The sequence below is a fragment of the Trachemys scripta genome, chromosome 11 (genome assembly GCF_013100865.1).
Source record: "Trachemys scripta elegans isolate TJP31775 chromosome 11, CAS_Tse_1.0, whole genome shotgun sequence".
Lineage (NCBI taxonomy): Eukaryota > Metazoa > Chordata > Testudines > Emydidae > Trachemys > Trachemys scripta.
In genome coordinates, this window is record NC_048308.1 from 25,506,438 (window position 1) to 25,528,762 (window position 22,325).

General features: G+C 40.5%; 2 protein-coding genes across 5 annotated transcripts in view; both read right to left on the bottom strand.

The window, feature by feature from the left end:
* Window positions 1-4,855, bottom strand: part of RBM43 (RNA binding motif protein 43) — a 15,945-nt gene extending 11,090 nt beyond the window's left edge. The window contains exon 1 of one of the 3 annotated variants that reach the window (XM_034786222.1): window positions 4,730-4,855. In XM_034786222.1, the coding sequence (XP_034642113.1) occupies window positions 4,730-4,846 (117 nt within the window). In that variant the 5' untranslated portion in view covers window positions 4,847-4,855. The remainder of the gene's footprint in view (window positions 1-4,729) is intronic. The other 2 variants (XM_034786223.1, XM_034786225.1) reach the window with 2 other exon arrangements.
* Window positions 4,856-9,542: 4,687 nt separating this feature from the next.
* Window positions 9,543-22,325, bottom strand: part of NMI (N-myc and STAT interactor) — a 22,278-nt gene continuing 9,495 nt past the window's right edge. For both annotated transcript variants that reach the window (XM_034786248.1, XM_034786247.1), the window contains exons 2-10: window positions 19,735-19,785; window positions 17,971-18,048; window positions 17,648-17,806; window positions 15,256-15,363; window positions 13,998-14,160; window positions 12,803-12,909; window positions 12,492-12,681; window positions 11,760-11,866; window positions 9,543-10,777 (exon numbers count right to left, since the gene is read on the bottom strand). In XM_034786248.1, coding sequence (XP_034642139.1) covers window positions 10,577-10,777; window positions 11,760-11,866; window positions 12,492-12,681; window positions 12,803-12,909; window positions 13,998-14,160; window positions 15,256-15,363; window positions 17,648-17,806; window positions 17,971-18,048; window positions 19,735-19,779 — 1,158 coding nt within the window. In that variant the 5' untranslated portion in view covers window positions 19,780-19,785 and the 3' untranslated portion in view covers window positions 9,543-10,576. The remainder of the gene's footprint in view (window positions 10,778-11,759; window positions 11,867-12,491; window positions 12,682-12,802; window positions 12,910-13,997; window positions 14,161-15,255; window positions 15,364-17,647; window positions 17,807-17,970; window positions 18,049-19,734; window positions 19,786-22,325) is intronic.

Below are 22,325 nucleotides of genomic sequence, written 5' to 3' on the forward strand. Positions count from 1 at the left end.
CCCCGGCCAAGCCCTCCCTCCCTCCCGATTTTCCCGGACATGCCCGGCTTTTGGGGATTTCCCCCCGGACGGGGATTTGAGCCCCCAAAAGCCGGACATGTCCGGGAAAATCCGGACGTATGGTAACCCTAACATAGAGTGAGTTTTGTAACAGTTGACTGATTTAAGAAGAAGAAAGTAAATAATTTAGTGTTTCATTATAGAGCCACCTATAGGAATGAAGTGTCAACAATTTCTGAGTGGCTATAAGCCAGGTCAGTTTTTCATGACATTCTTTATACTACTCTAAGAAGCTCTCTTCTGGATCTACACTCCAGAAGGTAGAGCCAGGCCCAGCATAGCAGTTACAAAGCCTGCAAAACATGCCACAGGATGATAATTTTTCACTGACATGGATTCACAGCCATGTGGATCACTAGTCTATTATTTCCAAAGGGAGTCAGAAGACAGATTCAATGACACAGCGTAGCAGTGCACTCTAAAAGCTTTTAATATGAGAAGACATGAGCCCTATTTTGATCAGGCTTCACATTTAAAGAGCTATACGCTTTATTTATGAAATGGTGATTTTCTTCAGTATAAGCCAATTTGTTTTTTGTTCATCTGATAACATAGTGGGGCAGATTTTTACCCCACTCTCGGGCAGCACAATGGCAATGAAGACAGGCAACTCCCCAGCTAGAGCGACTTCCCAGAACGCAAACAGCCACCAGAACTGGCACCTTCTACACAGCCTCTGGCACAGGGAATGGGAAGAGGGGAAGGAGGCACGGCTAGAATACTCAGCTGGCAGACAATCCCTTAGGAGGCCTTGCCAGCTGGCATGCTGAAGCAGCCCTGAGGCTGCTCTAACCTGTGCTCAGTACTGTGGCAAAAAAAGGCAAGGCGCCATAACTGGCTCCTTCTCTACTATAAAGAGTCTGTAAAAGAATCTGGCCACTCCAGGTTACCAGACACATATGTGGTCTCACACACAAAAAACTGTGGTCTAGTGGTATGACCATAAAAATGAGAGGACATAACTCCCAAGTTCCAGGTCTGACACTGACCCCTTCTGTGTCCTTGGGTCCTTAACATCTAGGCCTCCGGTTCCCCATCTGTACCATGCAGCTAGCAATACTGAATCATCTACCTCACAAGGAGATATGAGGATGAATTAATCTGATAATGTTTCTAAAGCGATATATAAGAGTTAAATAGTAGTGTTATTTTTCTTCAAACAAAGCAACGCCATCAATAGATTTTGAATTGCTGCCTCCATAATGGTTTACTGCTGCCAAGAGGAATACTGAGGTGAAGATGTTTAATTTTGATACTGGGGCATGAATGTGGAACCCATTAGTTTATATCTCTATTCTACACAATTTTAAAATGTTACTTTCACTGGAAAAAAATGTAGACCCCATTGTATCATAAGCTGAAGAAGTGAAATGAGTGAATAATAATGAGATACCATAGAGAATATTAATACTTTCATATTATACATTTTTTCAATACAGGAATTAATTTCAAAAGACAATATTTAAGAAAGAAGCCATTTCGGTTATAGATGCTGCATCTTTCAATGCATTTATGTTTTTTGACAATGTATCCAAGACAAAGATGCTCTCATTTTTTGTAATGCATGTTGGAACAGTACATAGAAAGAATGCTGTGTGGCTGCATGAATAGAAAAGAAAAGAATAGTGTCACAACATTCTAATCTCTTTCTTTTACATAAATGCCAAATTATAGAAGAAGAATCAATGGAAAATAAAGACCAGGCAGTTCCACTGGAGTTGTGCCAGCTTATATTAGCAGAGAATTTGGCCCTGAGTGTCAAGAGAAAGCTGAGACTTGTATTTGCAAGTCTTAAACTGTTAATCCTGTGATATTCTTTTATGGCAATAGCATTGCCTCATCAAACAACCTGAATGATACAGTGTGATGGGATAGACTAGGCCTAGAGGACCCCTGCTGGAGGCCTAAGGGACTTTCCACACCCATCCCAGGTGCAATAGAGGTATCCTCCAAGCGGCCTAGAGAGGCTGCAGGGAGCAGCCAATCAGGGCCCAGGAAGGCCATATAAAAGGAGCTGCGTAGCCAGACGCAGTCAGTTCCTTGCTGGAGTCAGAGGAGTACAACTGGTGCTCCTGGCTGGCCAAAGGGAACTGCAGCACCATAGACAGCCCAGTGCTGGCAGGGACCAGAGGAATGAGAGACAGCTCCTAGTTGGCTGCTGGGCCTGGACACAGATGAGCCCTGAAATAAGGGCAGGTCCCTCTCTACCCCCCACCTCTCATAGTCCACTAGGGAACTGACCTACAATTGGGCAGTGGTAAATTCCTCCTGAAGGAGATCTGAACTACTAAGAAGCCCAACTGGAGAGCTTGGGCTGGAACAGACCAAGAGGGCAAAGCCATTGCCACCAGAGAGGAAGCCCTGGGGGTATGGCCTGATAGCAGGGCTGGGACTGTCTAAAGACCACAGACACACCTGACCAGAGGGGGCACTTGTGAGAGGTTTAAGATTTAAGCCTTGATCTTGCAACTGGATCTGCAAGTGCAGACTCCTTATGTCTCATTTAAGTCAATAGGGCTGCACACAGATGCATGGATTCCTCCAAATGGGTTCCATTGCAGTCATTAGCCCTTAATCATTTAGCTGATGGAATATTAGCACAGTAAAATAACAGTTTATTGTAGAATTAGCTTGTTACACTCTACTTATTACACCTTTCTGCTTGCCTGCTCATCTTCGACCTGACATGTCGTCAGTGGGTCCTTCTTAACCGATTCTGGACTGGGCAAGGCCTTTGTGCAACCAATCAGCAGCGTTGGGGTCTTCAAGACAATCCAAGCTGTGGTGCAGATCAAACAATGATACACGTTGTTGAGGAGTGCCTGCTAGCCAAATTGGTGCTCCAAGAGCTCCACTTGGCCACTAAGAACCCTATTGCTTTGCTATGCGAACACTAAATAAATAAATTGCACTCTGATCGTCTTGAGAACAGACTTTGTTTTTGTCAACCAGAGAGCAGCTTACGCACAGAAATACATTTTTTAAACTGACAGTGATTATATGAACAAGCTGCTTTCTGGCTGGCTCAAATATATGTAGGGTTACCTGGTTTTAACCGGAGTGGTTAGCCAAAGTTGGGGCCCTGAAGTTTGTTTCTTCTAGAAAGAGAAATTGATGATGGATTCAGGTATTTCTAATGCAATCCTGTTTGCTTACAAAAACATGTACAAATCCTCTTTCTCTGAATACAGCAGGAATCAAGCAGCAGGAGACAATTTCTTTGCTCACAGTCCCAACTCTTTCAGCCAGCACTTGGCCCAAAAGCTCACTCTTTCTTAGCTTTTTTTCCTCAGGATGGTGCTAACAGTTCTGCTGTGGTTGGTCCCTTGCTGCTGTCTCTCTGTTTCTCTAGTGTTTCTTCTGTTTCTCTTGTGACAGGTGTTTGCTAAACCAGTCCCTAGTAGGGTTACCACCTTTGAAATAAAATTAAAAAAAAAAAAAAAAAAAAAGCACCTCCGTTCCAAGGCAAGCCTGCTGCAACCCCAAACACAAGACAACTCCACAACGCCCCTCCCCCCCCAACAGCCACTTACAGTATTAAAGAGAACACATTTAGATAAGATTGATAACATTGCATGCCTCCTCACTCTCAGAATGACTCAAGCCCTCTCTCTCATACACACGCATGGTGCGCTTCCATGTTGGTGGGCTGACAGCTGCTGTGTTTTCAACAGTTTTGATCTGTTATTTAAACTGCGGAAGTGGGAACATTGCAGCCTCTTTAGCTGGACACAAACTTTTAACATTGGCTATCCCAGTGTATTGTTTTATTATTTAGCCGCCTAGTTACCCAGAGGGACTTAATGGCTTCTTTACATTTAGCCTGAATGAAAGAAGGCTCTTACACCCACTAACTTCGAACAGGTTTAATACAACCCTCGATGACCGTTTACTTTGGCTGAGAAATAATAGCTAGCCAGCACTTTGGTTAGTACACATTCCATATGGGAATGTCTGACTGGTTAATGTTTAATTTCAATGTGTTTTCTTAAGTTATTTGTAATTTGAGAGAATGACTGTTATTTAACTGGGCCTGGAGCAATTTCATTTGCTTTTATCAATTCAAACCACACAATTAATGTTTCAGCAGATAAACAGATGAATAGTGTTCCTGCACTGGGTTAGGGAGGCAGGTAGGGATGGGGGGGATTAGCCAGGAAAGATAACACAGCCCCTTCCCTTCCAAGGCCCTACTGCAACTGCACTGCCCAGCAGCTGGGCTGGGGGGTGAGGGGGCCAGAGCTAGTGCAGACTAGGCACAGGGCTTCTGCATGGATGGCCTTGACCTCCTGCAGCTCCTCCACAAACAGCAAGATTGTGGGGCAGACCCATGAGTGGCAAATCCTGCTCCTGCTCTGGCACGGCGTGGGGGAATCTCCAGGAGATTTTTCTCCCCCAGAGCTCCTTCACGCGGATTTTACGGCAGGCTGAGCTGGTTTTGACCACTGATGTTTTACATGCTACAGATATTAACTTCTAAAAGAATAACGACGCTAGAGTTTTTGCAGGCAGCCCCACGAACGGCCGGGCCATTCTCCAGGATCGGCGCTGCGCTCCGTACAACGCAACCCCCCGTCCAGAGCCCGCTAGCCCTGCCCTCAATTAGAGCCCGAAGTCCTGCCCAGCAAGCTCGCAGCCCCTCTGCTCCCCGCGATAACAAGACACGCACACGGTGTGAGACACTTGCCATGGCTGTACCGCTTGCTGCCTGGCCTGGGGAACGCAGCAACGATGCCGATTTACTTTCACTTCTTAGTTTGGTTTCCCTGACAGCCTGGGCATTCATCAGCCCGTCTCGGCGCAGGGCTTGCTGGGAACTGTAGTACCCTGCAGCCCTTGTCGGGGGAGAACAGTGCGGTGTAAAAGGAGACCGTCAACTACACGTCCCAGAAGGCAGTTCTCCCCGGGCAAGCGGCCGCTTCTCTTTAGACACTGAAGAGCTACACCCGCTGGGACCAATGGATTTACACAGACGGGTTACATTTGACCCTTAACCCCAAGGAGAAGCTAAGGGGATTTGCTATACAGGGGTTAGGTTTTAACTCTGGTGTCTGTGCCCGGTTTTCATTTTGATTTGTATGGTTTGTTTATAACTAAAAAGATGAAGCATATGATCAGGTACTGGTAAGAGCTGTGTGTCTTACCAGGTACTGATACACGTGCATGGTATAACTGATACAGCATAGGTCTTGTCTACGGCACATCATGCAGTAGCTAATGTGCACTCAGGTGTGAAACTGTCACAGATTGTCCTACATGCATTTTTGCTTATCTAGCTGGATCTATCCACAAATAAAGCTATGAAACTAAATTCAGGATGCTAAGTAGGAGGGGGAGGCGATAGGGAGTGAGTGGGGTGAGGATGGGCAGGGAAGAGACAGGGAGGAGTAATCCAAGATGAATGTGGTGACATGAGGAGGCAAGGCAGTCATGTTAAACCAGTTAGGCATAAAATAACGTATAAATCAAATGAGACTGAACTGAATGGCAGAGATATAGACTGTTGGTGTCGTTCATCTGTCATGTGGAAGTGCAGGAAGCCAGAAGTACTCTGACGTCCGATGTAATGGCATTGTGCTGTCCCTTTTATGGGGCAAGAAAAAGAAAGTGGTGAATCAGGCCCCTTGAGTCCCCAGTGAGGATTGTCATTGCCTTGTCTGAGTGCTGTAGAATTATTACTAGACTTAAAGTATGCAAGTAGCAAAGACTCTTTTTAAGACTTGATTTTAAATTGTCTTTTTTCCCCTAAAGTGTGAACTTGAAGAAAATTAGAATGAAGACTCTGCAATGAGTTATTGCATTCCCACATCTTTCCTTCTTCCTTGGCATGGTTTGCTGCAGCTTCTGAGAATGGAATCTTCAGTGCTCAGGGCTTGTCTGCATGGGGAAATAGCCTGAAATAGTGATTCCTCAACAGCTATTCTGCAGGAGCTCCCTGTGTGGGCACTCCTGTTCTACACTAAGAATACCGTTCTGTGGTTTAGCTTAATCCACTTATTTTGGTTTTAAATTCACATCCTAGTTTATTTTGCAGTAGCTTCCCTGTGTAGACAAGCCCTTAGACACTGTAGTGCTGGGTGCTATGGTAAAGCCTCACACAGAGAAATATTAAGTGCTTCCAGAGTGGCAAGACCCTTGGCAATCACACATCAGATTTCTTATCGATGATTCCTCCTCGCAGCTCCTTTGCAGTGCAGAATAATAAAACAATTTTCTAAAGAAATAATTAGAATACTTCATAGCTCGTATATAATGCTTTTGATCCATAGCTCTCAAAGTCCCTTACAATGGAAAGGAGAAATAATTGTCCTCATTTTATAGTTATTTTTCATTTGTGATATCAATTATCTAGTTCTGCTGTGGTTTTCTTTTTTTAAATGAAAGGAAAACAGTATATGTATTGGTTCTGTTTTTATGGCATGGATGACACAGAAACAGGAAGGTTAGGGTGCCTCTCCTGTTCAGTTCTCTTCTCAGTTTTACTGCAGTAAAATAAAAAAGGTAACAAGCAATGGTGTTTGATTTTTACATTGGAGCAACTTTAGTTCCATAACATTGTACCGAGGTTATAATCACAGAATGTCATGTATATATGGATGCATACATAGAACACCACTGAAAGGCAGCCACCTCAGAACAGACAGTTGGCAATCTACTAGCAAACAGCATTACTGTGAGGAATGTGGCAAATCTGACAAGTGCCATGGGATCCTTAGTGTTCATGTACAGCAGTGTGGAATCAAGGTTTGAAGGTATTGTTACCTCTTTTGACCAGAGCATTTAGCCAGTTTGGGGGGTCATGGGTTGTTCCCATTAGGAGAAACTGACCATGGAGTCAGGTATTTGTTTATTTACCAGAAATACACAAATTCTTGTTTCCCTGAACACAGCAGGAGATGGTTTCTTTCCTCACAAAGAACAGGAGTACTTGTGGCACCTTAGAGACTAACAAATTTATTAGAGCATAAGCTTTCGTGGGCTACTGCCCACTTCCTCGGATGCATATAGAGTGGAACATATATTGAGGAGATATATATACACACATACAGAGAGCATGAACAGGTGGGAGTTATCTTACTAACTCTGAGAGGCCAATTAAGGAAGAGAAACATTTTTTTTGAAGTGATAATCAAGCTAGCCCAGTACAGACAGTTTGATAAGAAGTGTGAGAATACTTACAAGGGGAGATAGATTCAATGTTTGTAATGGCTCAGCCATTCCCAGTCCTTATTCAATCCTGAGTTGATTGTATCTAGTTTGCATATCAATTCCAGCTCAGCAGTCTCTTGTTGGAGTCTGTTTTTGAAGTTTTTCTGTTGTAAGATAGCGACCCGCAGGTCTGTCATTGAATGGCCAGACAGGTTAAAGTGTTCTCCCACTGGTTTTTGAGTATTATGATTCCTGATGTCAGATTTGTGTCCATTAATTCTTTTGCATAGAGACCGTCCGGGTTGGCCAATGTACATGGCAGAGGGGCATTGCTGGCACATGATGGCATATATCACATTGGTAGATGTGCAGGTGAACGAGCCCCTGATGGTATGGCTGATGTGATTAGTTCCTATGATGATGTCACTTGAATAGATATGTGGACAGAGTTGGCATCGGGCTTTGTTACAAGGATAGGTTCCTGGGTCAGTGTTTTTGTTCAGTGATGTGTGGTTGCTGGTGAGTATTTGCTTTAGGTTGGGGGGTTGTCTGTAAGCGAGGACAGGTTTGTCTCCCAAGATCTGTGAGAGTAAAGGATCATCTTTCAGGATAGGTTGTACTCTCACAGATCTTGGGAGACAGACCTGTCCTCGCTTACAGACAACCCCCAACCTAAATTGGTGGTAATTGAAAGAAATATCACCTAATTGAAAGAAATATAAAAAATTACTGTTTCTGAAAAAGGTCTTATTTTTTGCTTGAAACTGATCTCCAGTTGTCCTTTATATAAAATCACTACTTTGCACTTTTAAACTGGATAATCCAATAGATTGAGAAATTCACAAATACTACCTGGTTCTTAAGATGTATTACTTAAAACTCTTCTTGATTTTACTTTGTTACTTTTATCTGCAACTTTTCACCAGTCCTGCTATGGTTAAACTTTTGTCAGAATTTCCATTAAAACCTTCATTCTTCAGGTTTTACATCTCAATGCTTTTCAATGATAGGGTTTATGCTGTTGATCTTCATGCACTTTTTTTTCTCTGTGCAGTTTAGAGCATCTGCTCAAAATATCAAGACTTTTTAAAGCTAATTGCTAAGTACACAATTCTCCCATTCATTCCATAGTTTCACATGCCTTTATTTATTCTGCATTTCATGTTTGTTATTTAGTGTAATCAATGTAAGCTTTTTCCACACATCAAGCAGTTAGAGAGCTGTAACCCCATACATTTACTTTCTTTGTTCTAAGCAGAAGGAAAACAAAAACAACTTTGACAGTACTTCAACAACAAAATACATGGTTGTATATAGAAAACAAAAAGTCATTTGTTAAGGCTGTGTAATCGAAATCTGACTTTCTGTATATAATACCTACAATCAATGTCTGATGTATATTTTTCAATGTCTTCCTACATAAGGTATAATACAAAATCCCTTTTGTACAGTGAGGTCTTTTATATCATGAAAATAATGATATTCACATGAATGCCTCCCGCCATGTTAAGTGACATTAGTTTTCTGCTGCCATATGACAGACTGCCAAATCATTCCAGCCCCACAAGGGTGGAGAAGGAAAAAGGCAGAAAGGCAAGAAATCCCCCTTTGGGAAGAGAGGAGACTCCCTCCCTTTGCAAGTCCAATTCAGTTCAAAAAACTTTTAATATAATTTAAGATGTGAATGAAGACAATAAATTCTGCCTTTTGTCCCTGGTTCAAGGGACACGAATGAAATCTGTGCTGCATTCCATATGCCCCTTTTCCAATTGTCCATCTCCATCCATTTACTGCTGCCCTCAGAAAGAGACCTCTCATAAATAATACATCCTTCCTAGAGAGAGACCTCATATTAACTCACTAAAGAGTTCAGTAGGTGTTGGATCAGGCCCCAGAAGAGGTATCAACATGCCAATAGCAGTGGAGATTATACTCCTGGGGGAATTCTGTGCCAAACAATTAAAAATTCTGCACACAATATTTTAAAATTTGGCAAAATTCTTCATATTTTATTTGTCAAAATAATACAATATAATGCCAATTTCAATTATTTTGGTAATTTATTTCAAAATATGTCAGTAAGAATGTCTGTAACAATACAAACAAACAAACAATAAAGATTCTGGTAATATTTTTTTTGGACAAATAGATTCCTTACTAGGCATATTAATACAGAATATTGAGTAATTCATTTAAATTACAATACAGAACTGTGTTTCCTGCACCCATCAGAAGCAGTGCAAAAGCTTGGGAGTTTCAGGAGTAACGGAGGAGCTGAGGGAGAGGAAAGGAGCCTGGAGTGAACCTGGAGGGTTGTTGGGTGTGGGTGGGAGTTTTTTTTTTTTTTGGTGGGGGAGGGGGCAGGATTGTTAGGGAGCCTCCCCCATGCAGATTCTGGCTGATCACAAGCCTCTCCCATTCAATCAGGCACATCTGCCCCTGTCCCCGCATCCCTCCATCCTGATGGGTCCCTGCAGCCTCCGTCCTCATGTGGCTATGTACCCCCACTCCCATTCAACCCCTGGCTCAACGCTGTCAGCCCCTAGCTCTGGAGCCCACTAGCGCCCCCCCCCCCAGTCTGTCCTCCCCATTAGCCATTCTGAACCCCAGTCTGTGATCCCCCAGCAGCCCTGTGTGCACCACTCTGTCCTATCTGGCTCCATGGGCCAGGTGCTGTGATGAACTTCTACTCCTGGCGGAATTCTGTGCCACTGCATGCGCACAGAATATTTTTCCTCTGCAGAAAGCAACCTTGATCAAGTTTCAGGTGTTGGTGAGGGATTTAGGGGTTTGGTGGACCCGCGTACATTAAGCAAACTCTAAGGTTTCAGGTGAGCTTTGCACTGAGATCTTGGCTTTGTGTAATATTTGTTGTAGAACTTTACAAGGAATCTCTACAAGCCAGAACCAGTGGGTTTCACATAGCTGTGCTCTCAAGACATAAAGGCATGTCTACACAGCAGTTAAATACATGAGGCTAGGCTGGGTCAGCTGACTCAGGGCTGTGGGGCTTTAAAATTGTGATGTAGATGTTCAGGCTCTGGGACGCTCCCACCTTGCGGGGTCCCAGAGCCTGGACTCCAGCCTGAGCCTGAACATCTACATCGCAATTTTATAGCCTTGCAGCCCAAGCCCCCTGAGCTTGAGTCAGTTGATCCAAGCCAGTCGCAGGTGTTTAACGGCTGTGTAGACATTCCCTAAGAGACTTGGCATTATGCAGATGAAAGGAAGGAAAGGCAGGCAGTTCTTCTTTTCAAGTGTAAATTTTGAAGATTAAAAAGCACAGATATTAAAAAGACAAAGTCTGCAACATTTTTCCATTATACTATGTCACACTGGGCAAAGTGAAAGTCCCAGCTGTAACACTTCATGCCACATTCTCAGTGTCTTCCTCAAAATAGGCTAGTTTGGTTCCTGTTGCTACATATCTGATGTTCTCGATTTCCCCGCCGCCATTGCTAGGCTTCTGAAAATGAATTTCAATCATGTCCTGCATGCTCTCCTCATCCTCCTCAACCTCTTGGATTCCTGACAACAGTATGGTCCTCTTGGAAATCCCAGAAAATATCTGGTAAGGAGGAAAACACACATTGTATGTTCAGTTTCAGGAATTGATAGGTTGCACAGTTAAAAATGTCAATGTGAAGATATCGCTACAACCTTGCCTTTCATTTTAGGATTTCTACTATGGTGTTGGTCTAGTACTAAAATCAGTGGGAGGTTTGAATTCTATAGAGTCAAACAATCCTGGATATTTGCATCTGGGCCAAAGTGGGCCAATACACACTGGAGTGCATATTACAAATATGGGAATAGAGAAATCATTTCTAACCTCATAGGTAGATGGATAAAACTTTATGCAGAGAAAAACAGCTTACCGAGAATCCACTGATATACATGAACTGTGGGGTTTTGCAGAGAGGATTTACCGTTTGTAAAACTTTTTTGGGTGCTTTTAGTTTGATTGGGAATGTTGGTATAATATACCCATTAGCCACAGCACAGGTAATGAGGGATTAAATTAATGCTAGATTTAGTGGTGCTTTTATGATATGAACACCGATTCATCAATTGTGTATAACTTAAATGAGAACAATTAAGCCATAAAATACCTGATGGAACCCTATCTCTGCCCTGACTGTAGCACAGACCCAACACTGGTTACTGCTGTGACACATGATCAAAAAATCATTTGTGTGTAATTTCTGAGTGAATTACAACCCTCATATTGTAGGTCATAAGATCATCAACAGAGGAACAGGCTATGGGGGACTCTCTGCAAGGAGTGAACACTCCCCACAATCTGTAAAGCTCACAGCTCCTGTGTCCCAGAGGAGCCTAGGGCCAGGTTGGTAGATGTACAGCAATGTGAATTCACCAGCAAGCTCTTGTATACACCCACCTAAAATGAGGCAGAAACAGCTGTTCTGAGAATACAGCAGTTTTCCTGCCATTCCGTGACCTGAGGGGAAGATTCTGATCACAATCCATGCCCCCCGAGCACAGATTATTTGCTGTTTTAGGATGTAGTGTCAATAGGATTAATTTACCTGAAATTTTTCCAAGTGCTTTTCTATGCTTGGGGAAACAGAAAGCATAAAGCGCTTTTCATTTATGCAGAAAGGATGCTTTGTACATCTCACACAGTTGTCAGCAACTAGAACAAAAAATTCAAAAGTGGAAAATAAAATTAATGCTATCTAAGGTGTATTTTGTAAGCACATCAGAAACAAGACCAATCCTTTTAGTATATAGTTAGAAACAAAATACAATTTTGTAAAGTTTACTATTTCAAAATTGTAATTGACTTTTATGACAAAACAGACGTTAATTAATTGTCCACTAAAGTTTATGGACCAAATCTACAGCTGATGTAAATTAATGCAGATCCACTGATTTTAGTGGAGTTTCACACATTGACACCAGCTGAGAATCTGGGTAACTTCTAATGGCATGACATGACAAGTATATTTTCCCACTTTTCTCTTTCCTGTAAAATGAAGTCCAGTAACGTAAAGGCAGAAGAAGTTTTGAATACTGTAATGTGAGGGGGGAAATATCAAAGCTCACAAGCTGTGTATGAATTCATATTTGATCCAAAAGGAATGTGATTAAACACAGCTGTGTTTAAAGAACTATGGCCCTGAGTCTTCTCATTTACAGTGGAATAAATAAGGAATAATTCAAGTGAAGTCCGTGCAGGTCCATCAGGGTAAAAACAATACAGATGAGTGCAGAATCAGGCCCTGTAACTTTAGCTAAAACTATGTCATATAAAATACCTCCAGGTTTGAGGAATGTAACAATGGCTGTGCGAGACCTTCTGTCATATCTCACATCCTTTACTTCTCCTCCTCCTTGTTTGGATTTGTAGAAATTCAGTTCTATTTTGTCTCTGATCCACTCATCAGGTATTGGTAGATGTGGTACTTCAGAAACATTGATCTTCTCTCCAGAAATTGTTACATGGAGCTAACAAAAAATATACTTTATTTTCTTTATGTGCTACAGTACCTGTTCGATACAGTTTTTGAAAACAAAAGTACATATTCTTGAAGTATCTCAAAATTTTTTATATTGGCTTGTCAATTACCTCAAATTTGACTCCTGTTTCTAGTGTAACCGGCATTGCTTTCAACTCTATCTTTTCATTATCCAGGCTCACAGTATGATTACCTCTTCTTATCAGTTTCTGGGCAACTGCAAGGGAAATTAAGATGATTTTCAGATAGCTTTACACTAATGAAAAGTATTCCCTAGTGCCCTTAGCCAAAAATCTCTTTTGCATCACCAAAAGTGAAATAAATGGGAATGAGGTGCCTAAGTCCTTTTGAAAATCCCACTCGGCACCTATCTGCTTCGTTAGGTGTTTAAATACCTTTTTAAAATCTCACCACTGTATGCAATGTGCATCACTAGTAAAGTATTTTAGGATCATCAGAATGAAAGATGCTATCTCTATATACAATATTATGGCTAAATCGCTACCAATAAGAAACATTTTGATTCCAGCTAAGAGTTAATTGAGAAATAAGGCAGGCTCTTGCTTTATGTGAAATTTTATTTATTAGTTTGCAAACAAACTATTCAGTTTAATTTAAATCTGGATCAACTAAGTTCCAACCTCCAACTCCACTGCAGGCTCGGATTGCCTGCATTTTAATGGGGTACAGCTGTGTCTGGAAGAGGCTGATGTAGGGAAAACTGCCCTATATCAATTGGCAAGGATTTACTAATATTGACTATAAGTCTGTACATTAATGTTGTGAAAGATAACATTGACTGATCCAAAGCCCACTGAAGTCTGCAGAAAGACTTGCATTGATCTCCATGGGCTACAGATCAGGCCTCATCCCTCTGTGAGGTAGGATCTATGTAACTGAGGGTCGACTGCTGGTATTCTGTGAACACCTGTCAGCTGAGTTTAATTGGACTAGAGCTGATGCTAACATAGTTGGCAAAATTCTCCTCTCACAAGGTGCAGTTGTCTAACTCTGTGCACTCATCTGAGTGAGTGCAGAATTGGGCTCTGAATGTAGAGAAAGTGGGAGTTATTAACTGATTGTCTCAATATTGTCTTCAACTTTATTTGTGATACCATGAAAATGTTTGCATTAAGGCTGAGAGCCAGATTCTGGTGCTCTTACTCACTGTAAGCAGGTTCCCCCTCCAGCCCTGGAAACCCAGGCTAGTTAGCCCTGGTGATCAAATAAATTGTTGTTTAACCCCATATCCCTTGCTGTTAACATGAAATACATTAATAGTTATATTTAAAATATGGACCATACCATCCTCCTCTTCAAAAGTGAGAACAGCTTGTCTTTGCTGCAATCTGAATGGAATTTTTGCAGCTATGTGAAAAAGGCAGCAAGTATTCAAAAATGTGTCGTCACTCTCAGCATTTTCCATCCTAGTAAACTTCATTTTCTTTTTCGGTATCTCTCTTTTAATCTAATATTGTAGAACCAAGACAGGAAATGACCAAGTTTAAATAATTTATTAAGCAACTGAAAAAATGTACAGTATGCATCTTGCCTCACTCTGCAGTAATTTTTTTAAGGCTAATATATAGTAGGGCTGAATTCACCACTGATGTAACTGGACTGAAGCAGGACCAAGTAAACCTAGACCATCCCTGACAGGTGTGTGTCTATCCTGTTCTTACAAACTTCCAGTGATGGAGATTCCCCAATCTCTCTTGGATCCTATGTCCCCCTAAGGAGTTTGGTCTGTAAGCTTTTACTTTTCCTCCCCAATAAACTTTGAGCCCAAACTTGTCCTTAGGTACTAAAACTCCAGTTGAAGTAAGTAGGGATTCTACCTGCAGGATCAGAGCTTTGATGTGTAGAACTTTTAACACCAAAGGAAGTACAAAACATTGTGCATAAGCCGATATCACAAAGCAGTTTATGGTTACTGTTTGTGCTACATTGACTGTAGCTCTTTGGTAATAGAAGGCCTGCTAAAATTGCCTTGCACGTTATTAACTTAGTAAAATAAACATGAATGTTACAGTGTTTCATGACATTTGCAGCAGTGTAGCCAAAAGAGAGTTCTGATTCTGAACTCACCCATATTATACCAATATAACTCCATTGACTTCAAATGATTTGCATGCTACAAGTGAGATCAAAATTAGGCTACATGCAATTTTGGAAAATGAAAGTGACAATCATGGTTTTTGTTTTTTTTTCTGGTAATGGACAAGTCCCTTTTCTTTTGACTTCCCTTTCTGACAGAGATATAAAATATGAACTCATGAACCTGTTATGCACTTTTTTCTTCCAAATTTTTCCATTAAAACATGTACTGATCTTTCTTGTATCTCCCAGTTTTATATTTCCATTTTCCCCCTCACTGTCAAGTGCATTTATTAACTTTGCCAGAGAGAGAATGAGAAGGAAAGCAATAGCTGAATTTCATACTGAAGTCAATGGAGCTACACCGATTTACAAAACTGATGATCTGGCCCGTAGAGTGTAGAAATTCAGAAGTAAAATGTGTCCATTTGAAAGCTATATTGTAAATATTTCAAATAGCAATTACCCGAAAATCCTGTGAAAGCTTTGAACTCTTTGCTGCAAGGTCATCTTTGAGCTTCTGAATCTCCCTCCGCAGCTCAATATTTTGCTGCTTTACTACAGTAAGATTTCTCTGCAGATTACAAATATATATATATATAATGCATAATATGTAGAAGAGTTAAATTTTGTATTTCAGTAAAAAGTAGTAGGCCCTAGAAATTGGAAATTATGAAAATGAATAACCAACCACGCAACCATCAATGGCATGAACAATTATGAGATAGATTAAAGCAATGGTACAAATTACTATCCAGTAGGTAAGTTTGCTGTCCAAGGAACAGCTCCATTCAACTTAAATAAGAAAAGTAAGATTTCTGAAACATTTACATACCACCATAAACTTACACTGCACTTTACATAGTTAGGCCCTGAACTTTCATATACACAAGAGGGATTTATATATGTGAACAGCCTCGTTGAGTTCAATGAAATTAATTGTGTGCATTAAATTATTCGTGTGCACGATGGGGTCCTAGATAATCTATATTCCCTGTCCTGAAGAGTTTACAAACTGAGGGCCAGTTCTTGGCCCCCTCCCACTCCACTCCCTTTATGCCACTCAAGAGGTAAAAGAGAAGCAGAAACCAGCTGCATTTCCACAGCTCTGGATTTCTTAGGTGTAGGGGAATCCTGAGTGGGTATACAGCCAATGTAACCAGCTCCCATGCTAGCTGTCTTGTGGTGCCCTGCATAGGGAACACATCAGGATTAGAAAGAGGACATGGCAGAAGTGATGAGCTCCAGTTATCCAGAACTAGTGGGTGGCTTCTTTAGCGCCATTATCAGCTCATGGCATTTACATCAGTTCCCAGACTGCTCTAATATCTACCAGGGATGGTGAAAACAAAAGTTATGGGTTTGATGTAGAAATTACACGGTAAGAGTCTATGCCCCCAGTGTTGTACAAGTCAGACTAGGTGATCATAATGGTGTCTTCTGACTTTAAAATCTATGAATCCATGATCAGAGGGCCACAGTAGCTCTCTGAGAACATCCCAAAGAGCAGAATGAGTACAGCAGAGGATTTGGGGTTTAGAGCCTGATTCTGCAAATGCTTGTGCATCTAAGTGACTTTACCAATGAATAATCCCATTGACTTTGGCTGGGAGTATGTACATTTGTAAAGTTACTCACATATGTAAAGTTTTTCAGGATTAGGCTCCAAATAAGATAAGACAAGACACAGAATGATGATAATGCAGAGAGGATACAGGTTATTGATAAGAGAAAGAAAGGATTGCTTGAAATAGAGGGTTTTCAGGAGGGATCTGAAAGAGGACAGAGACAGCACCTGTAGGATGAGGACAGGGTATTCCAGGTGTAGCAACAAGTTACAAGCACAAAGCTGAGTAGAAAAAAGAAAAAGGGCACAGTGAAGTAAGAGGACTGGGAGGAACATAACGGGGAAGTAACAACAGAGATGTAGAATGAGGCAAAACCGTGTAGAGCCATGAACACGAGGACAAGGGGCTTGAATTTTATATAATTTGGCTACTTACATTCTTCTACTATGACTGAAGTTCTCTGTAAATTAATGTACCAGCAAAACAAATTAAATCCATTATTTATTGGCTTGAACATCATCTACATGAAAATCATTATTAAAAATACCTTAGGATATTGAGAGCCTCTGAGCTACAGCTCATAGGTCAAATCTAAAACTGTACTGCAAATCTCTCTCCCAGATAAGCCACAACCATCAGCCCCTGACAGTCTAGGAAGAGTTCACTGCCTATCACTCATGTTCCAAATGCCTAGATTACATACCCCAAGGACAATTACCAACTCATTCTAAAAGGAAGCAGAGGATAACTTTGCCTTGGTAAGTAAACTTTTGTGTTTTTATGCAGCTATGTTAGCTGCAAACTTTCTCAGGTTGCAAGCTCTCTACAGTTATGTAGAAATGACTAACTCTCCTGAATGCTCTAAGCTTTTATGAGGAGTTTTATTAGGAAGTTTTGTTTTAAAGTTTTCTTTATGTAATTTGATAGTGCAATTGAATGACCCAACTCAACACAATGTGGACTTTAGTAAATTGTAAGACTGTGCTGTCAGTGGGAGCCTTGGACCAGGTGAAGGCAAATTCTGTTAGCCATCACTTTTTACCTGTGATGTAGAAAGTCTTAGCTTTGCATGCATTCTTTCAAATAATTACTGCAAGTTTTTTTTTTTTTTTTTTAAATCGTGTAACTTCTGGTTTTTTTTATAAAATGATGTGCTAAATATTCTGGCCCTACAAAATGTAGCTCTGATGGCGCTGTTTGGATTGAAAGGGGAAAGTACTCCAACCTACAAGGAACACTTCTACAGCTCTTCTCCAAATGTTGATAGCTATGGGTAAATTCTCTTATTACCTCCTGGTTTTCCTTTTTTATCATGCTCTCCTTACATTGCTCCTCTTCTAAATCCATTAGCTTTCTCAGCTCATCTTGTGTCTGGTCTCTCTTTCCATCAGCACTTAGTTTCAAAAGAAGGAGCTCATCTTTTTGTTTTTCAGCTTTTTCCAATCTTTCCTTGACATTGAAAACAACAAGTACTTTAGTATATTTTCATTAGAGCAAACAAAACATTGTAAAGTCGGTTTAGAAGCAATCTTTGGGCAATTTTTTTCTTTTGGACACATGCATGCTGCTGCCGGCTTCAGTGGAAACCTAAGAGCTGTACAGTTCATACGCACCTTCCATTTTTCTAGTTCTTCTTTAAGATTGTCAATCTCATCTATCTGTGCACCAGAATGGTCAGTAACTTTCAGATTCTAGAAAGACAAGAAAACGCACAGTACTATTTTTTTCACTCTATAATATCACAATATATGTCATGCTAGAGAGACTACATTCACTTGTTAAATCGTTATCTGTACAAATCAGACCAGCAGTGTTCAAACTATACTAGTAAACTGAAAAGAATAACACTTTGCACTAGTTTGAAATATTTTGCTACTGTAGTTATTAGTTAATCAGTGACATGACAGTCCAGTTCTTGACTGAGAGCCTTTTGCTGCTTCTCTGCAACTCTGCCAGTCCAGGTGGGTGATGGGGAGAAAGTGCTGATTAGGCAAATCTGATAGAGACATGCTGAATTAGATATTTCCAGTATTTTCATGCAGAAGTATAACAGATGCACTATAACAATGAGTTTCTCATTTTTACTCTTTCACTTCAATAAGTCTTGACAGTTAGACAGAAATCACTGAACTACTGTTGTGGTTGGAAAGGATATAAATCTCAGAAAATGGATTTCGGTCATTAAACATGGGGACCTAATTGGAACTATTATCCAACTGCAAACTAGGGCTAATAGTTCTGACACACCGTGGAGGCATGCTGCCCCATGTTCTTCCAAAAAGAACTAAGATCAGTGTGGTCAACTGAGGTCAATGGTTTACTCACAGTGTATAAAGTTATATAGATAGCCTTGGCAGAATTTGATTATTTTTTTTTTAATAATTTCAATGGATAATATCAATGTTTATTTTTAAGCATTTTTATCAATTTAAATTTTCACAGTTGTGGGAAATTATGGGGGAGTAAGATAACTAATGCTAGCATCTATTGAGATTCAAAAAGTTAAAGCTTTATAATTGTTAAAACACAATTTGTCATAATCACATCAAAATATACAAAGCAAATGTCCTTCAATCAACAAATCATACTTGTTTTTACTATTCATTTCGCTAGTCCATTTGTAACAAGCCTAATACAAAAGTTTAAATCATTACTTGGGCAGCATTTTCCTTACTTTGCCTATTTGTAAATTTCAATTATTATTGATGGAAATTTTTGTGTGTGAACAGTGAAATTGACATTTACCAACAAAATTCTAATCCCTCCAAGCCTAGTTATAGGTGTATAAGTCTTTGCAGGAGCAGGACCTTAGATGATTAGATTGCCAAGAATAACATAGGGAGGGAAAAATAGGATCAAAAAGTATTTCAGAATTTAAAAATTAGAATGCAGAAGTTCACATACAGAGAAAACTTGTAGCTGGGCTGAGCACCAGAAATGAAGGAAAAACCCTTCTTGCTCCATTTTATTTCTGGTTGCAATATTCTGAAAGAGAAAAATTCCAGAAAGACCTGCAGAAAAATCCCTCTTGTTTCACTTAAGATTATGTAAAACTGGAATGTGAATCATAAAATTTAGGCATAGAAAAGACCTATTAGGTAATCGAGTCAGTTTCCATGCCAAGCTGGATATTTCACAAAATATTTTCTACAAAATATTTTCCAGTGCTTTGTCCCGTCTAGTTTTTTTTTTTTTTTTTTAAAGTGTGATAGGAAAAGAGAGAGAGAAAGGAGACACAGGCTATAATTGGAAACTGTTCAGAAAAAAAATGCCTATTTATTACTGAAAAATATCTTACAGCACCAGCTAAACATCTCCATTTAGAGATCTCTTTTTCAAATAGATTCTTATAGCATGGCACAACAGAAAATACTTACAATAGAGTCATCTTTTAAGGAACATGGTTGACTTGTTAAATCCATTGAACCCTGAGGAAATAGAAACAATACACCACTTTCACAATATGTAGAATATACAGGATAGTATAATAACCTGAGAGCAAGACATGCCAAGATTTCTACAGTGCACAACTTAAGGCTTTGATACGGCAAACACTTAAGCATGTGTTTAACTTTATGCATACTGCATAAAGTTAAGCATGTGCATAAATCTTTGCAGGTCTGGGATTTATGGAAATAATCTGCACATCTCATGCTTACACTGAAGTTTGATTTAGTCTTGAGGAAATTAACATTAATGCAATAAAACTGCAAACTAACTTAACTGAGGCTCATATTGAAAATCTGATCCATGAATAGAATTCTTATTAGTGTCAATTGGAAATTTTTGAACAAAAATGGATAATGGCCTTTCCTTTTGAATGTATTATTTGTATTGCAATTGCAGCTAGATGCCCCAATTAGGATCAGGATTCCACATAATACTTGTGATTGTATTGAATGCAGGCACTGATGCTGATGTCATATCACATTATAGTACATCAAAGAATCAATGTTAGAGAAAATAATTTGTTATCATGGCAGGACTTGTTTTCACAATAATGTTAACTAATCACAACAATCTTGTGAGGGAAGTAAAGCACTTAACTATGTTAGAGATGAGGAAACTGAGACAATTAATAAAACCATCTCTTGGTTATTTCCCTATATAACACAAAGTATGATGATTTTAAAAATAAATTATTTTACCAGAATAGCAGCATCCTAGATAAATATACAGCTAATTAGATTTTTTTCAGTATAAAGATTGTTTATTATTTCATAAAATAGAAACAAAGATAAAAAGAACATACTTCATTATGAGTTATAAGGCCAGTGTTCTATTATATTTAATATTACAATAATACGAGGATGTTATATTGAAACACACTGGAAAAAGTTTATCCTGGAGGTAGTGAAGTTCCATATAAGAGCAAGGATCCACTTGTGCACATGTGATGTCAGAACAGGGCAGGGCGGGGGCTACAAACGTTTTCAGAGTTGTCCCCTTAGCTTTCAAATATTGTATGCACTTGCTTAATTACATGCAAGTAGTGCATTAGCAGGATCAGGGTGGTGTTAATTTTTATGTGTTTATCTTGTTGTGTCAGGACCACACCTTCCTTTCTGCAGTATTGCCAACCCCAAGTGTTCCAAATAACATTTTAAACGCGCCTCGTGATTATCAGATTTTTTCCCCAAAAAGGGTTAGTTTTATGTGATTTCTGGTTTCCAAGCTTTCAAGCATACTTGGGTTATATTTTTAAGCTTTTCTCTGCAACCAGGAGGGCTAGAAAGTTGCACAGCTTTTTCTGGTTTTATTTTAATGAAAGCTGCAATTCTCACACATTCACTTGTCTCTAGGAGGTGGGGCATACAGTAAAACTTCTGTAAGCCTTGCGATAAAATCACAAGTTAGCACCACTGCTTCTGCTTGGAAACCACCTAGAACACTTCGAGTGCCATTCAAAAGAAATAACAGTAATAATATTATTCACATAAAAATCTGCTATATGTAACATACCAAATAATCATAGAATCATAGGACTGGAAGGGACCTCGAGAGGTCATCTAGTCCATTCCCCTACAGTCATGGCAGGACTAAGAATTATCTAGACCAGCGGTGGGCAACCCGTGGCCTGTCAGGGTAATCTGCTGGTGGGCCGCGAGACAGTGTTTACATTGACCGCCCGCTGGCGTGGCCACGGTTCACCATTCCCGGCCAATGGGAGCTGTGGAAAGCGGCGGCCAGCATGTCCCTGCGGCTCGCGCCGCTTCCTGCAGCTGCCATTGGCCAGGAACGGTGAACCATGGCCACTGGGAACTGCGGGCAGCTGTGTCTGCAGACGATCAATGTAAATAAACTGTCTTGCGGCCTGCCATGGGATTACCCTGACTGGCCATGTGCAGCCCACAGGCTGCCCACCATTGATCTAGACCATCCCTGACAGGTATTTGTCTAACCCACTCTTAAAAATCTCCAATGATGGAGATTCCACTGCTGTAGTCTGGAGCCCAACAGCTCTGCCTTACTCTTGGGTAGTTCCAAATCCCTGACAAGGTCATTCAGTTCACCTTGTGTTATGAGGTGTGGTTCAGAGGAGGAGGATGGGAGAAAATGTGGGTCCTGTGACATTGATGGTTCAGGACCAGAAGTTTCATCCTCTTCCTCGTCTGACTCAAGTGAGAATGATTCTGGTGCATCAGGAACCGGCAGTCCTTCTCCGTGGGGTACTGGGCGTATAGCTGATGGAATGTTTGGATAATGCACAGTCCACTTTTTCTTCTTTGACACACCTTTCCCAACTGGAGGCACCATGCAGAAGTAACAATTGCTGGCATGATCTGTTGGCTCTCTCCAAATCATTGGCACTGCAAAAGGCATAGATTTCCTTTTCCTGTTCAACCACTGGCGAAGATTTGTTGCACAAGTGTTGCAGCATATGTGTGGGGCCCACATCATATGTGTGGGGCCCACATCATATGTAAAATAAAGGTGATAGGCTTTCTTAACCATAGTGGTTATACTG